The 17,324-nt window shown below is 48.8% G+C and overlaps 1 protein-coding gene across 4 annotated transcripts in view; it reads right to left on the bottom strand.

Moving 5' to 3' along the window:
* Positions 1–732: 732 nt before the first annotated feature.
* NACC2 (NACC family member 2) overlaps positions 733–17,324 on the bottom strand; it is a 57,221-nt gene continuing 40,629 nt past the window's right edge. For 3 of the 4 annotated variants that reach the window (XM_081897854.1, XM_081897856.1, XM_081897857.1), the window contains exons 2-6: positions 9,111–10,002; positions 6,858–7,025; positions 5,739–5,844; positions 4,211–4,308; positions 733–2,623 (exon numbers count right to left, since the gene is read on the bottom strand). In XM_081897854.1, coding sequence (XP_081753980.1) covers positions 2,109–2,623; positions 4,211–4,308; positions 5,739–5,844; positions 6,858–7,025; positions 9,111–9,948 — 1,725 coding nt within the window. In that variant the 5' untranslated portion in view covers positions 9,949–10,002 and the 3' untranslated portion in view covers positions 733–2,108. Of the gene's footprint in view, positions 2,624–4,210; positions 4,309–5,738; positions 5,845–6,857; positions 7,026–9,110; positions 10,003–11,478; positions 12,196–17,324 lie in introns of those variants that run through there. The other variant, XM_081897855.1, reaches the window with a different exon arrangement.

Here is a 17,324-nt window from a genome sequence, read left to right as displayed (position 1 = left end):
TCATAGTGAAGCATCTCCTCTCACATACCAGGTGGGGGCCTTCCAGTAACTCCTGTGTTTCGATCAAGGTGACTGAATCTTGGGATAAACCATTCTAGAACGGCTAAGGGGATGGCTGCCAAGGACCCATTTTGGAGTTGGAAAAGGGGCAGATCCCAGAGCAAAAGCACCTTTTCCTTATAGAACTGTGGAGAGGAAAGGGACCCCCAAAGGTAATCTAGGCAACCCCCTGCAATGGCCATCCAACGAGAGACCAGAGAAGGGGCCTCTTTGCCCTTCCATTTATGAAATAGCCCAGTCGGGCCATGGTGGCTTCCCCCTACTCTCTCCTCTGCCACGCCTGTCCGACATATATTAGGGGGAGGTGCTGAGTGCAGCAAAAATGAGGCTGCTCTCCCCCTGACACACAACCACCCCAAAAGCAAGCTAGGCTGCCTGCCTGCTTCCCCAGCCCAGATCCCACCCCAACCTGCTCTGTCTCTTGCACACATGCTGGTTCTCCTTTGGCCAAAGTTCGCTCTGCACCCAACACCTTTCAGATGTGAAAGTTGAGCTGTACCTCTCTAAGAAACACCCTACCAGACAAAGCAGCTCAAGCCATCAGAACTGAAAAACTTGTTCTGCCTATTTTACATGAGCCTTCTCAAAAAAAAAAGAAAAAAAAAGAGTGGGATCAAAAAGGAAAACACAGATCCTAAAAAGGAACAATAGGGTTTGGGGTACATCCATCCATTCTGGCCAAGTGTGCCACAAAACTCTCAAATTAGTGACTCCCTTCTCACCTCTCCCTCTGATCTCTTTTCTCTTCCCTGTCTGCTCCTTCAGAAATGCCTTCAGAAATGCCAAGAACAGCAACTGCAGCCCACACTCTGGCCCAGTAGAGCCTTACCATATTCCACCTCCATCAACACACCACTCAGTGCTAACAATAACCTCCCTTCCCGGTCCCATGAGATGCATCAGGATAGAGTGAGGCCCTCAGTATTAGTCCCCTGGGGGGCACCTCTGCCCAGCCCAAGCAGCTTTTGGCTTTCACCATCTCTGCCAGCAAAATTTCAGCATTAAACAAAATGAAGCTCAAAGATGCCCCTGTATCTAAGAGCAGGCCAAATAGTATCATGGGAGTCATTCTGGAATGTTTTGTGCAGCCAGACACCCACACAAACACAATACTCCTCAGGACGAAATCCATGACACCCACAAATGGTGTCATGTGCCCAACCTGATTCAAATAATTTCAGAAGCCGAAGGGTGTTGCTGTGCCAGAAAGAGCACTGCGCTCACCTTCCAAAAAAACAAAAACAAAACAAAACAAAGAAACTCTGGGGGAAGCAATTGCCTGAGGGGGACACAAAGGAAAGTGTGGTGCCCTGGTGCCACTACCAGGCAGGGGCCACCATCAAGGGAAGAAAATGAGCAATTAAGGCTTTCCATCCAAGCAAATATCCTGAGCACTGGCCACCGGTGGAATTTCCAGGCAAAAATGTCCCTTCGTCCCAACAGTACCTGCACAGGATAAATTCCTAGTGGATTGTGCCTGAAAAAAATCCTCCCTGTCCATAAGTCAAGCAAAAGGTCCAAGCAATGGAATTGTGCAGCAACCAAACCAAAACCTCACCCTACAGCAGCCAACCCCAGCAAGGCCTCCTCCTCATCCTCCATCAGCTCCTTGCCCCCTCCCCTCTCTGTACATGCCCCATCACAAGGAGGAGGAAGAGGAAGAGGAGGGCTGAGGATGGTGGTGGAGGAGGAGGAGGATGAATGGGGGAGAGGAATATCGCTTAGCTCTTTTGAAACAAAATCCTACTGCCTTCTAGACAAACCTCAGGATTTTTGATTTTAAAGGAGCCTGGGGTTTGTTTCATTTCCGTTTTCCCTAAGTAGGTTGCCTTAGGCCTAGAGTTGCTTACAGTATAACGAATGTGATATTTCCTTCATCCATCTTAAACACAAGCAGAATAAAAATCACATTTTTCTCAGGCAACAGTAGCAGTTCAGTAGGTAAATGGTTTGATCACATTTCTCTTTTTTCTGTATTAATAATGCATGCAAGCAGCTTTAGTATTAGAGATCCCTCGTTGGTCAAGCCCAGCATGATCCTGGCTCTTTCACAAAGTCCCTCCTCCTCCTCCTCCGTAGGGGCCTTCCGGTCGTCTTGCCGGAGTCTCCGGCCGGCTAGTGGACCCAGATGGGCCCTGTTCGAAAGGCGGTGTGGTGCTGTGGCTCTCCAAAGCCATTGCTTCTGGGCCAGCAGACTCCTGGATGACAGAACTGGCTCCTTCCCCCTGCTCATTCGGCTCAAACAGCTGGCTGGATCTGTTGCTTTGATCCACAGTGACCGTGTTAGTTCTCAGTGCCACAATGGTTCCAGAATCCCCCCTCCGCTCCGCGTAGATCCGCTGTTCGAACATCTGAGAAGCAGAAGGCTGGAATTCAGGGTCCAGGGAGATACTGCTGGTAGTGGAGCCCATGACGGAGCGATACATCTCCATACCCTCCGGCAACATGGATTTGATCTTCGGCAGCCACCGCTTCCGCACCCGGCGGGCATTAGTGCACATGTCGGCTGCGATGACGTTCATCTCACTCTCCTTGAAACTTGGGGCAAAATTCTGGCAATACACTGCAAAGACAAGGGGGTGTTTTAGCTACAACAGAGGCAGAGTTTTAACATTCCCCCCCCCCCCCAGCATCAGGAACAATGGCCATAAAATTACAGATTGCATAAAGGCGCCTTTACAAGATTTGTAACATCCAGCACAGATAAGGAGACAGTGCTGGAAGGTCCCATAGAAGACTGTGAATTATTCACTATTTTAAGAAAGAAAGGTTGAATGGTTCCAGATTTGCATTCAACAGCTTGAATCACACCTCACCCGGCTGGTAGGAAATTAGCTAGCAAGCACAGAGAAGACCAGACCCAGCCTCTGCGGATGACAAACAACTTGTACTTATTGAGAGCCTCTCTGGCACTGCTCAACTCAAGGCCTCCCTCTCCTCATCCCCCTCTCAGAGCCAATTATCCCAGTCATGCAGCTGCCAGAGTCACGAACCCTAACCCTACACTGCTTTTCAGGCCTTGATTTCCCAAGTCCAGACCTTGAGAGAGCCTCCAAGTCCTTCAAGAGCTGCACAGAAGGACATAATCCTGTAGTGGTAGAAGTTTCATTTGGCAGAATTTCCCCTTCTTTTTAAAGAAGCCCAGGCAGGCTCCTCACCTTCCAAAGCAAAACTGCACACACTCTTTAGAGCATACCCTCTGCTTTGGCTCTGCATGCATCTGGTCTCATTTGTCCTTATCAGATTTATGCTGCTGCATTTTAATTTGCTAGTGGAACTATTTAATTCTTGCAAGTTGCCTTGAGGATACAGTTGAAGTGCAAATTTCTCCCTCCCAGCACCGCCCTCCCAAGTGACTTTCCTATTGGCCCCTTCTGGCTCATGACCTCTCAGCAGTCTTTTTTCAGCCAACATGGCTTGGCCTGGCTCCGTCAGTGTCCAAATTCTCTGACACCCCTTCTGCCTGCTCTTTCAACCAGGGACAACATTCTAAGGAGGGTCCCCTGTTTGGGGCTTCTTTCCACATTGCTGTCATGAGACAATGAGCATTTCATGAAACAGGAGGAGCTCAACCAATTGGGGCTGCCACAAAATAGCTTAGTAGAGAGAAAATCTGCTGTGGCCACAGACTCAAAGATCTTCCCTCTCATGCCCTGACTTAAAAACAAACTTTGTCAGCACACACAAAAGGCAGTAAACATTTCCCCCTCTCTTCTCCCCCAACCTTATACTGTTTACAACATACTGTCTCACATTGAATAGAACTGCCCTGTAGAAAGGACTTTATGATCTGAAAACAGAGATAATGTATGTACCTTTGTAACCCAATAAAATTATTTTTTTTTAAAAAACAGTTTTTCAAAAAGGCAGTAAACAGGGTTCTGACGCCAAAACGCAGGATTTTAAAGCTTTGGTGTCTTTTTAGAAGGAGCATTTGTATCCAGACCCCTTAGAATAATAGAGTAGCTAGTTGGTAGAGCAAGAGTCTCTTAATCTATAATTGGAGATTATAGTATTGTAGAGGACCCATAGGTCTTCTAGTCCAACCTCCTGCAAGGCAGGAGTCACAACTAAAGGAAGATGTAAAATAAACCGAATAGCTCCCCATCTACCCTCAGAGGCTCCTTCTCCTCTTCCTCTCCACACTTACGTTTCACAGCATTAAGGACCCGGCTGTCCAGTGGCTTCCTGCTGGGATCACTTGTGGAAGACCGGATCCCAGTTCCGCAGCTGTTGGCCAGTGTGTTCCTGTCCCGGGAAGGAGTGGGAAGCAGAATCTCAAGAACACATTCAAAGAAAACCCACAGCTGGGATCCAAAGCATGGGAAAGAGCCCATTTCAGGCAGCAGACTTTGAAGGAGCTTCCATGGAGGAATGGGTGGGGGGAGAAGAGAGGGAGAAGCAGAAGCCCAAAGAGGTACACCCCCCCCAAAAAAAAACCTCATACAGGAGAGAATACAAACCAATCAGTTGTGGCTTGTTGAGGCTCACTCTGCAAATCAGCAGAAATTAAGGAATCTTCACCATGGCCAAAGAACAAAATTTTTAAAACGGTATTTCATAGTATTATAAATACTGAACACAATTTCAAATTACTTACACTGGATAAACCCCCCAAAGTTTCAGCTTTTCAGGGGGGAGAAAAGCACAACGGAGACATCAACCTACATGTCCATTTCTTTGACTAACCAAATCTATAGACCTACAGAGACATGCAGTGTCAAGAACTTCTGGAAGCTATTTCTTTGTAGATGGTGCAAATACTAGTTGCTAAGAAGAGGCAAGAGAATTTTCACTTGCCAGTAGACTCATCAGCCCATTTAAAGGAATTATTAAACATACATATTTATGCTCACACCAGTTATTTGAAGAATCGTCTGCATCTCATTCTGCGATTCTAGGATAAGGGACAAAATCTGTCACCATGTGTATTTCCAAATGTATTGACATGCAGTGTCCAATTTAGGCTCTGTGATTGTCTTATTATACCTCCGAGTATTTGTGTACACTGCACCTCCTTCAAAGAACAGCAAAATGAAAGTGGTCTGTCTGCCCTCGACCTGCGGATCCATATGCTGATGGTCCCAGATCTCCCCGCTCCCAGCGGGAGCTAAAACATTCTCTGCCCGAGGGCTGTTTTTCCCCTCTAGCCAACCTCCTGAAGGTTTCATGCCAGCGCTGAGTACAGCCACCTCAGACTCTTACATGTGCAAATGCACAGGATCTACACACACACACAAATTCCACCCAGCATGGTTGTTAATCTTAATCTGGTTTCCCTTTGTGTTGCAGTGTAGTGTCCCCAGGGCAGGGTTTAGCCATTTCTGATAATTGGTAAAGACAGACATGAAGGGCTCTAACCAGAGTAGGCCTGCTGAAATGAACAAACCTAAGCTAGTCATGTCTGTTAACTTCAGTGGGTCTACTCTGAACAGGACTAACACTGGACACAATCCCACGTCCTCATATTTATGTTTTCTGCTAGGAAACATGTGGCCTCCATTGACAGACAAATTAAAAACACTTTTAATTCCCATTAAGCAAAATGTGATGGGTAATTTCCCTCCCTTCCATCACTTAAAGCTCCTGCTCCCTCCAAACTTGGCTCCCTGGCAGCAGCTCAGAAGCTGGCTGGGTCAAGAGGAGCTAGGAGGACGGGCCCTTCCTTTGTGCCCTACCTGTCAAAGAACGTGGCCAGCAGGCGCCGCAGGAGAACTTTGTGCTTCACACCTGCACACAGGTGGCAGTTCATCAGCTGCCCCCGAGTGATGTAAACACCGGAGCCTGGGTGGAGAGAGAGAATCATAAAATTGTAGGGTTGAAAGGGACCCCAAGGGTCATCATGTCCAACTTCCAGCAATGCAGGAGAGAGCAAGTAAGAGGTCAAGAAGTCACACCCCCAGCTCTGCTCTGCAAGGTGTACAACAGGACACAAACATGCAAGCAGTTAATACTGACTCAGATCATCTTGAAGCATCAAAGATTTTTGACATACCCCAGAGAAGTGACCTGGGCAGCAGGAAAAGGAGTTGTCTGTGACCTGAGCGTGGCAACCCAAGGGAGGGTCCTCAGATCCCTCAGGATCACCACCCCCAGCAAAAGATCCAGCCTTTTCACTCTTTACTGGAATGGCCAGCAGTAAAGGCACATTCTCTTCCTGCCAGGTGAGGGCACCCTGGCCCTGCCCACCTCTAGCCCCTGCTCTCTCAGGGAGGCAACCTTTCTTCCCCCCACTGAAGGCCTGACAAGGGGGAAATGCTCTGGATTAGCTCTTGGGGTCTCGTATCTAAAACTCCCTTCACACCTAAATACTGAGAAGTTGCTCAGGGAAGGTAGACACCAAGGTGGCCAGTCCATTTCATAAACAAAGCTTAGAAAAATGTAAGACCACATCACAGCTTTCACAGATACAATGTAAAGTAAATGAAATAAGAATCCAAGGAAGTTAGATTTGTTCTCAGAAGTGAAAGACAAGAAAGGGGGGGGGGACACTCTACTTAAATAGATATCGCATTTACAATATTACCATAAATAACAAAGTAATTTTATAAACAAAATAAATTTAGGTCAGATTAATTTTATAAGCAAAATTTTCTACATTTTGGTTCACTACAATTTATCTTTTCTAAATTTATTTTATTTTTATTTTTAATTAAAAAAAAATCAAGCAGAAATTAAAAGATCCCTTGTTAATGAAACAAATAATTGCAAGAGTTCTACAATTTTTACAATTTTTAAGCCATGTTACCGCAACAAGTCCATAAGCATAAAGGAAAACCTGCCCCTGTGGTCCTTACCTGCCACGAGTTCAAGTTTTTCTCCAGGATCTCCTTCTGAGTAGAGTTTTGGGTGGCAGCGATACCCAATCTGGCTGATAAGGCTGGCAGGGAGGGCGACCAAGTCCCGCCTGATGAGGACACAAGAGCGGCTTTCCAGGGGCACCGGCTCCGGCTTCTCTTGAGGCCCTTGGGGAGAAGGAGGGAGGCATGAAAGAGCTACCCAGGATTGTAAGGGAAAACCCCGGGGTATCCCAAATGGCCGAGGCTGCAGGAACCCCGCTTTCTCTTGGGCCAAGAAGCCAAGCAGAAGCAGCCACTGCAAATGACCCCTGTTCTGCAGAGGCAGCAGTGGGAAATGTGAATAGATCCTGACAAGAGGGTTGGGGAAGTAGGCCCAATGGTTACAGCCAGGCCACACTGGTTATGTTCTACCTCCACTCTCGAAGGCAGAATTTATTGTTCATTTATAAGTAAAAATATTTATGACGCCATTTCCTAAGGGACTGATAGGGTGGTGCATGGCACGCAACGGAACACAAAACACTAGCAAAACTTTATGTAAACCGCTTTGAGGATTTTTCTGACAATCAAGCGGTATATAAAAGTTACGAAATAAACAAATAAGTAACACTGCACAAAATAAACTTTAAGATGGCTGGCTGATCTATGTTTTAAAGAAGTGCGTAATGTGTAGTATGTCTGAATGCCAGTGGCTGGGAACTGCTAGTGAGGAGAGCTGCTGCTGCTGGCAGCAGGTCTTGCCCACAGGTTCCTTCCCGCTGAGCTACCTGTTGGGGGGCTGGACTAGGTGCTCCAGGTGGGCTGTTGTTTCCCTGGCATACGACTCACATCAAGGAATCACTGTCTCTGAGTGAACCAGATTGGCTTCACTCTCTCAGGGTTTTAAGTTTTGAGTGAGCTTTGAAGGATGGATTTCAGTTTCTCCCTGGGAAAGGAGGTCCACCTTTGGACAAGATGACCCTGGAGAGTCACCTGTTCCTCAGCACCAAAACTATCCGTACAGGCAGGGAAAGTTTTAGCCTGGTCAAATTAGAACACTGACATTTTGGACACTCCCAGCTTTTTCAAACACCTGCAAAGTGAGGTCCCCCTACCCCCGAGCTAACATATTTTGGGCACATGAGATGCTGACAGCCAAGCACCCTGTCAGCCACCCACAAAATTTAGCTGATCAATGGACATAGAACCTAGCTGGCCTCTGGCTATAAAATCCTGCTGGCTTGGCTAGAAGTGTGTCTCTCCAGTGGGTCAGCGGGGGGCATCCAGGCTGGCCATAAAGTGTCTCTTGCCCTACAAGCTCTTTCATGACCCCGAGAGTACCACACTGACCCAAAGTGGCCTGGACTGTAGAGTCACACTGTCACCCCTTCTTTGGTTTTAGAACACAGCACCTCAACACAGCTCCAAAGCCAGCACCTCATTCCCAATCCTGCCTGAAGGCATCTTGCCTCTTTCTCCTGGGAAGGAGAGGAGACATCTGCCTGGGCTGGGCTTCCAGGCTCCTTAAGCTACAGAAAGAGCTCAACAATCTTGCTATGCTCAATATGCAACCCTTAAAATCTGTCGGCATCAAGGAAACTGATCCATAGAGTAATGCTGCATTGCCAGTTTCATTAAATGAGGAGGAAACTCTGAACATGCAGACACACACACACCCCAAATAAGGAAATAGACACCATCAATAAGCTTGCAGAAATTAAGAGCTTATTACTTTCCGCAAGGAACCAAAGGGACAACAGTGGCACCTTCGGCAGATTCACATGTAGAGATCCAGTCCCTCCCGCCAGAAAACATCTTATTGAAAAATGAACTACTCCTTACTAAGAAATGCCTTCCCTGTCAGCAAATTCACAGAGCCTGGAGACCTATATCTGGCAGGAGGGAAGGAAATAAGAGACCTCACCCCGAAATGGAAATAAGCTGCATTCAGCACTGTTCCCATTCAAGTTTTCAAGTCTTAAATCAGTGCGAAGCTTCCTTATTCCAAGTGAGGACATCAGTCTGCCCAGCTCGGTATTACCAACACTGACTGGCAGTGATGGCTGTGCAGGGTTTCCAGCAGGGGATTTACTACCAGCCCTATCTGGAGATGCCAACTGGGGATCAAAACATCTGCTTGCAAATCAGACACTCCACCTACTGAACTACTTTTCTAAAATGCAGGGAAATGAACACCTGCCTGACTGCAGATGCCTCTCATTTTACAGTCCCATGAGAATGAAAGTGGCGGAGGTGAAAGGGGGCTTTTACCTGCATAGCCGCCTGTGGACTTGATGTGCATCTGCCCGTACTGCTCTTCCGCCATGGTGTCATAGGCTTCATCATCGTCCTCATCTTCCTCGTTGTGGTAGGAGGTGGGACTGTCGGTGGTGGGGAGGCTGTTGGCCCCAGGGCTCGTCCGCTCCCCCTGGCAGTACTGAGCCAGCGGGATGCTGGGGAGGAGGGTGGCAAGGCTGGGCACCCCGTAGTAGGAGACGCGCGACAATTTGAGCGGGGCGCTGGCAGAGGAGCTGCCCCCGGCCGCCTCCCGCAGGCTGCACTCCAAGGACCGCTTCGCAGGCTCCAAGGTCTCATGCTTGACGCGGGTGAGCAGTGGAAGGGGCATGGAAGGCGACACAGCATAGGGCAGGGAGGGCGGCTGCAGGGGGTGGCAGGGGCTCTGGGGCCCCGAGCAGGGCTCCTCCGTCATGGCCGTCTGGGAATCGCAGTGAGGGGAGCTCACTTTGAACATCAGGTCTGTCCCCTTCTCCACGATGTGCTGGATCTGGAGGAAGCCTGCTGTGTACATCACCACCAGCTGCTCGCTGGCAGCCATGGTCAGCTTGCCGGTGTAGCAGAAGGAGAGGATCTGCTGGAAGCAGGCGGGCGGCACGGAGCCCGGCAGCTCGAAGGCGCTCTTGCTGTTGCCACTGAAGAGGTCTCGGAAGTAGAGGCTGCTGGCTGCCAAGACAGCCCGGTGAGCCTTGAAGGCCTGGCCCTTGACCAGGATGGAGACATCGCAGTAGAGACCCAGGAGGCGCTGCTCATTCAGGGAGCCCAGGACGGTGCTCCCAAAGTTGGGGATTTCTATGTGCAGCATCTGCGACATGGCTCAGCGGCTGCTTCACGCGCTCAAGGCCAGGGCTTCTGAGAGAGGGCACATCTGTAGGCGGGGCAGGGGAGTGGGTGGGAGGAGAGGAAACAGGCACGTGAAAAAGAGAAAGGAAGAGAGAGGATATCTGGCAGAAACACAAGAATCAGAAAGTACCAGGGAGAGGGATTCTGCCAGTGTTTGGAAAATCCCCCTCCTGTGAAGAGCATGCCTAACAAGGGGAGGAAGAAACTCAATATAACAGAGTTCAAAAAACTACACCCCACCCACAGAGCCCTCAGTGTACCACCAGTGCAACACATCCAGTCCAGGGCAAGAGAAACACAGGCAAAGATGGCTACCCATTCCAGCTGGGGTGGGGGTGGGCGTTGAGAACTGCCTCCATTGATTCCACCAACCTGAACCCAGGTTGCTGCTGCTGCAAGATTTTTCCCTTTTTCAGGGGTGGGGGTACACACACCACAAAAGGTATGATCCCCCAAACAAGGTATTGGGATGGGATTTCCAAACCAGGCACTATCAGGGCAGGCAGCGCACGCTCCTGAAAAAGCTGACACAGCTGGAAACTTGGGAGAAAGGAGGGGGGAGAGAGAGATGGGTGGACGCTTCAGAAATGCAGCAACTTCTGCGCATAATTATTCCAAGTTTCCCTGCACATTGGAACTGCTGAGGAGCCAAGGAAGGGCCAGGCAGCTGTCCGTCCCCTCCGCCCCCACCATCATTCAAAGTGCTGGATGCAGGGAATGGAGAGGGGCTGGAGGCTGCCGTCTACTGCAGCAGCCCAGGATACGGACAAGCTCCCCAGTTCCTGAAACTCTTCTCAACTGTTGGACTCCCAAAGGCATTCCTCTATGGCACCCCCTTTCTAAATTTCGGGGGGAGGGGAGATGTTGACCTCCATGCAAAGGAGACACCTGCCTGGGCTCTCGCCTTTGCATCAAGAATGCAGCAAAGCCCATGGATCTATTTTAGGATCCTCCGGGAACCGTCATGTCATGGCAGTGATGCCTCCTCTTTCCCCCCACCCACATGCACCAAAACACAGGCAGCATGCGGAGAAACGCCAACAAATTCTCTTAAACCAGCAAGATCTATGCCTCTCTTTAGCTGGTTGAGGCCAGGGAGGGAGAAACTCCCCATGACTTCAATGGCGCCTCCCTTCATCTCCTTGGCACACAGGAACAATTAAGACCTCTCTCCCCCCCCAAAAAAACCGCACACACAGTCCACCCCCTCCACACAGGAGGTCCCGATTCTGAGTTGCTTCAACAGCACCTAGTTGAACTAGACTCCAAAAGATCTCTCCTCCCTGCAAACTGACTGCTCCTAGAAAAGTGACCACACAATGGGTTGCTCTGTTCTCTCTCTCTCTCTCTCTCTCTCTCTCTCTCTCACACACACACACACACACACACACTACCTCCAACCACCCCTGCAAAGCTGCCAGCTAGGATAGCCCCATTCTGCAGCTGCATCACATTGCCCAAGCATTCAGCACAGGGATGTGCCCCCCTCATGTGAACATACCTTAAGTGGTGTGAAATCCACAGCACCTGCTTCTGGAAGGGTCTCCTCAACCCCCCTCTTCAGCACCCAACTCTCCAGTGCAGCAGCAAAGGCTGCTTGGAAGGGGGGGGGCACAATAAGGAGGTGATCCCTCCTGCCTCAGTCCTTCCCGCCTCAGCCCCTCCTGCCTGTCCTCCTTGCTTCTGCTGTGAGGAGTTTCAGCTTCAAGTCAAACCTCCTCAGCAGGAGCAGCGCAAAGCAGCATCTCAATGAACAGGGCCGGATATGCAGCTTAACATTCAGGCCATTCTCTGCAATGAATAGAGCCCTTTGACGAGAGACCTGAAGCAAAGGCCAGTTTCAAACTGAAGCTCCGAAGAAAAGGAGGGGAGAGAGAGAGAGAGAGAGAGAGAGAGAGAGAGAGAGAGAGAGAGAGAGAGAGAAAGGGAGGAGAGGGGGGGGGGGAGAAGGATCAGTGCCAGAGGAATGCTCAGGGTGTTGGTACAAGACAGACTTTTGATGAGTCACTGCAATGCAAACAAAGATGGCAGAAATACTGTATGGGGCGCTGATGAAATGCTTAGTGGTGCCACAGCAACTGAGACAGGGCTCAGGATTTATGGCACAGTTTTGCATATGAATTAAGCTGCAAACCGCCTCCTCTCCCATCCAGCACATCCAGAGTGTCAAAGCATTTAAAGTATTCCAAACAGTCTGCAGAGCTGGCGCAGCGGAGGCTCTCCATTAACTCCTCAGGGTGAGAAGGAACAAAGGACAGGAGGAACCAGGGCAAAGGCAAAATACCCCCCACCCACCTTTTACTATCCCCTCCTTCTGCCTGATAAGGTCAATGGCCAGGGTGTCACAAAAGGAGGGGGTGTACGCACACATGGGGGGTGTACATACACACACCCTTCACAAAACAGGCCTGCCCTGGAGCCTGCCTCAAAACCCTGAGCCTGACCCGGGGCAATACCAGTGCTGGAGCTGGCTCTGAGCCCACCTTGCAGCATGGTCCCCACCCCATGCCCCTGTGTAATTTTCACTATGTGCTCTGGAATCTGCTTGCAATCCCCCAGCAACTGCTGGAGGAAGCCTGGTCTATTACCACTGGAATCTCCTTGGGACAGAGACCTGTTTTCCTTCTACAGTGCATGTTATTAAGACTAAGTGTTTCAGGTCACAGAGCCAGTTGCCTTCCACTTTCTACCCCCACTCCACACACCACACTCCTCCCTTTGCACCATTACTCAGACCTGAGCCCCTTCTTACAAGACACTCCCAACCCGAAAGACACATTCTCTCAAAGACTGCAGGTCCTCCGCTGGAGGACTGGAAGGTTTAGGTAGAAAAGAAACTCCAGGGAGGGGAGGGGGAAGCATCCTATCATATCCCCCCCCTCAAAGCCTCTCACAACACTTTTATTTTCCAGTGAAACAATTGGAAATTGGGGAGGGGGGCCCTCTGGGAGTGTGCATTAAGGTTTCTCTTGGCCTCACTAGTCCAGCTGCCACTGATGTTCTCTCCCTCCCCCCCCCCCCATTTGCGGCAACCTGACCCGACCCTAGAGATCACTTAGGCTAGCAAGGGGCTAAAAGGGAACCTCCTGGGCTGGCTGGCTGAACTTGCAATGATGCATAACCTCCCAAATACACACACAGCTTCTAATTCCTACAATATAATCTAAATTTGCTGTTTGTTGAAGCTTTTGGGGAAGGGCTGCTTAAAAATTGGTGGGAAGTATTAGCAAACCCCATTTTTTATTTACTAACACATATAAAAGGATTTATATACTGCCCGCTCAGAAATTATAAGGATCATCTTGAGAGCCTCTAGATCAGTGGTTCCCAATTACGTAGCTAAGCACTGAGGACCCTGTTTTTCAAAAGCCAAGTTATGGACCCCCCTACTTTTGAAAATGTTGTTATCTGTGGTAGTTTTTGTTACGTGAATGGTGCTGTCATACCCTCCAACATGTCCCAGCGCAAAACAAGACACGTGTCTTCCAGGCCACACTCCTGCATAAGTCACATGACCCATGCAAAAACATGGCACCTAAAAAACACATATTTTGGGGCACCGCAATCTCACACGCTTTTGGACACCATGCTCTCATGCAAGCACGGGCCCCCAAAATCACACACACTCTTAAGGTGAGCCTCCCCACATAAATACCACTTTTTAAAAATGTAACCCACCTTGCCACAAAGGGTAGGTAACTAATAAAAGAAAAATCAATCAATCATGAATTTGGGACTTGCTTTTTTCAAAGGTCTGTGTTTGCTTATATTACTCAGCAACCACAGAAGCAGGAAATTACTCCTTTTTCCTTTCCTTGAAAGAGAGGGATGCTAGAGTTTCAAAAATGTCCACAAAAAGGGGTCATTTCTCTCTCCAGTTAATTCATCAACTGTTAATTCAGATTTTAGCCTTGTTGCATTACAGATGGTTGCCACACAAGCTGTCTGAATTCTAGTTATCCCTTAAAAAGAGACTTAAAGGCCTCAGAAGGGGAGAGACCTGGAGCCTGATCTGTCTCCTTATCACAAGTGGAGCAATAGGCACCAGACAGATCCAGCCTCAGTGGTCGTAGCACTAGGGAATTTCAGACCTAGAACTTAATGGCCTTGAGATGGGTGGCTCTTGAGATGGCTGCAGTTGAGAATCTCCCAGTTCATGTTGCCCTCTCCCCCAGTTGCCACCCCAAACTTCAGGATGGCTTCTGCACAAAATATAGAGTTGCATCCAACATTAGACAGGCTCAGGGCACACCAAGCAAAATTAATTTCCATTAATTTCTGAGTAAAAACTTGGTTAGATACAACGCAGAGATTTACCAACCCTAATAAAAAAAACCCAAAACACTCTTTGTGTATTGCAGTTTCACATTTTAAACTCACTTAAATTATAGCACTAACATGACTACAGGAATGTGGGGTTTGCTTCAGCTGCCCCGATGCTAAAACACATTTATCATTTTGCTGGAGAGAAGGGTAAAGTATTTTTAAACTAAAAAACAATTCGCAAGTAAAAAATCAGTTCTGTAGCCATGTACATGTCTAGCCAGTTGGCTTCTAACTATATACCTCTGTCAGGCAACTCCTGCAGCCAAGCTGGTGCCAAACATATTTCTCTGCATTCCTTTGCACCACATCAGTATGGCCAGTAAGAGTCTTGTCTTCTGAGCAGCCCAGGACCTCCATACACACTGCCCAGGACTATGCCCTGATCACTTCAATGCTGCAAAACGCAGCAAAAACGCAGGAAGCAGAAGTTATGAGTTATAAGCTCAGTCTGATTGATGTAAGGTATGAGCACAATGGGTAGCTTTTGTCAGTGGGAGAGATCATCATGTCTCACTTGTCAGCTACTGCCCACCTAAAGCCAGGCAGTCCTCGGTCAATAAAGTGATGGCCTGCCACTGTCCATCTGCTTCAATGGGTGCTTGAAACTCAGAGTATCAATCAAGAAACAGACCAAACTACTATACCAGGTAAAAAAATAAAAGAAACAAATCCACTTGCACCTAGCAAGCTGGTATGTCAAAACCATGTGTCCTCGCTCGTCCACTGAACTGCTGCAAGTTAATGACTCATAGAAGACTGTGATCTGAAAAAATTCAAACACTGACATGCCATTCTACAGGAAACCAGACTCGCTTCGAATGGCAGACTCTGACAGAAGAACTACACCATTTTCTGGCAAGGAGGTCATCCAGAAGACCCATGTGTTCATGGCGCAGGATTCACAGTGGGGAACTCTCTTCTGTCTGCGACAGAACCAGCTGAGGGCTCAGAACACTTGCTTTCCCTCCACCTCTCAACCACCTTCGGTCCAGTTAACATATTGAGTGTCTATGTTCCCACTATGTTCCCCTACATACAAACCAAGGATTAGTTCTACAAGCAACTAGACCAGGCTGTCAGGAGGGTCCCAGACTGTGAACACCTATTTCTGCTGGGAGGTTTCAATGCAAAAATAGGGGGTGATCATCACACATGGGACAACTGCATAGGCCTCTTTCTGGGGTCAGCAAACCTTTTCAGCAGGGGGCCAGTCCACTGTCCCTCAGAACTTGTGGGGGGCCGGACTATATTTTTTTGGGAGGGATGAACAAATTCCTATGCCCCACAAATAACCCAGAGATGCATTTTAAATAAAATAACACATTCTACTCATGTAAAAACACACTGATTCCCGGACCGCCCGTGGGCCAGATGTAGAAGATGATTGGACTAGATCCGGCCTCTGGGCTTTAGTTTTCCTACCCATCGCCTCTTTGGTACTGGCAGCATTAATGAGAGCAGACAAAGGCTGCTTGAGCTGTGCTTGTATCAAAGCCTCCGCATCACAAACTTGTTCTTCTCTACCAAGGTAAAACAGCAAATTTCCTGGAAGTATCCAAGGTCAGGCCACTAGCACCAGATGGACTTGATTATCACCAGGTGAACGGCACTGAACTGTGTTTGCGTCACACAAAGTTACCACAGTGCTGACTGTGACACTGATCACTCCCAGGTGGCAAGCAAGATCCATCTCCAGCCAAAGAGGACCCATAGCACAAAGTGTGGTTTCGAATCAACAGTGGCAGAAAAATCATACTTGAACTTTGTGAATGCTTCTGTGATTCTGCCGAACAAGTGTTGAAGTAAGGTGGAAACACATCAAAGAGGCAACCTACAACACAGCTACCATATTTTTCGCTCTATAGGACGCACCAGATGATAAGACACACCTAGTTATGGGGGGAGGAAAACAAGAAGAAAAAAATTCTGAATCCCAGAAGCCAGAACAGCAAGAGGGATCTGGCTTCTGGGATAGCCTCTTGCTGTTCTGGCTTCTGGGATAGCCGCTGAAGCCTCTGTACCTTCTCCCATCTCCCACAAGAGCTGCGTGCTCTTTAAAGGGAGCGCGGCTCTTGGGGGCTTTTCTGGGAGGTGGGGGAAGGGACAGAGCCACACGCTCTGTCCTTCCCCTCACTTCCCGCAAGAGCTGCACGAAGCCTCCGCAGGGCAGCGGGGAGCCTTCGTCCCACTACCCTAAGAGGCTTCACGGGGCTTTCCGCTCTGTCTCGCTGTTCTGGCTTCTGGGACAGCCCATGAAGCCTCTGCAGGGCAGTGGGGTGCCTTCATCCCGCTGCCCTGCGGAGGCTTTGCACAGCTAAACCAGAAGCTAGAACAGCGAGAGGGAACACTGCACAACACTCCCTCTCCCTGTTCTGGCTTCTGGCTTAGCCGTGCAGCCTGCATTCGCTCCGTAAGACGCACACACATTTTCCCTTACTTTTTAGGAGCGAAAAAGTGTGTCTTATAGAGCGAAAAATACGGTATATCCTCCTTTGGCAAAAGAGACCAACAGTTCCCAGACTGGTTTGAGGTTGGCATGAAGGACATGGAGCCTGTTATCACTGTAAAGCGCAAGGCTCTTCTGAACTACAAGCGCTGCAAAAAGACACCTGTTACACTGAGAAAGGCAAGGAGTGATGCCCAGCACACTGCCAGATAATGTGCCAATAACTACTGGCTAAAGCTGTGTCACAGCATTCAATTCATTGCTGACACTGGCAACACTTGCAAAATGTATAATGGCATGAAGAAAGCTTTTGGACCAACAGTCATGAAAACTGCACCACTAAAAACTTTTGCCAGGAGAGATCATCAGAGACTGCAGCAACCAGACAAAGTGATGGACAGAGCACTACCAAGAACTGTACTCATGGGAAAACATGGTCTCTGACACAGCAGTCAACAGTGTCCTGCCTGCCTGCCTTGGAAGAGTGGGATGTCGCTCCCTTCCTTGACAAGCTGAAGAATACCACCAACTCTCAAGCATGTGGTAAAGCCCCGAGACAGGATGGAATCCTAACA

The sequence above is a fragment of the Podarcis melisellensis genome (assembly GCF_964234715.1).
Source record: "Podarcis melisellensis genome assembly, chromosome: Z".
Taxonomy (NCBI): Eukaryota; Metazoa; Chordata; class Lepidosauria; order Squamata; family Lacertidae; genus Podarcis; species Podarcis melisellensis.
Note: the sequence above shows the minus strand (reverse complement) of the source record. Positions and strands in the feature narration are given on the sequence as shown.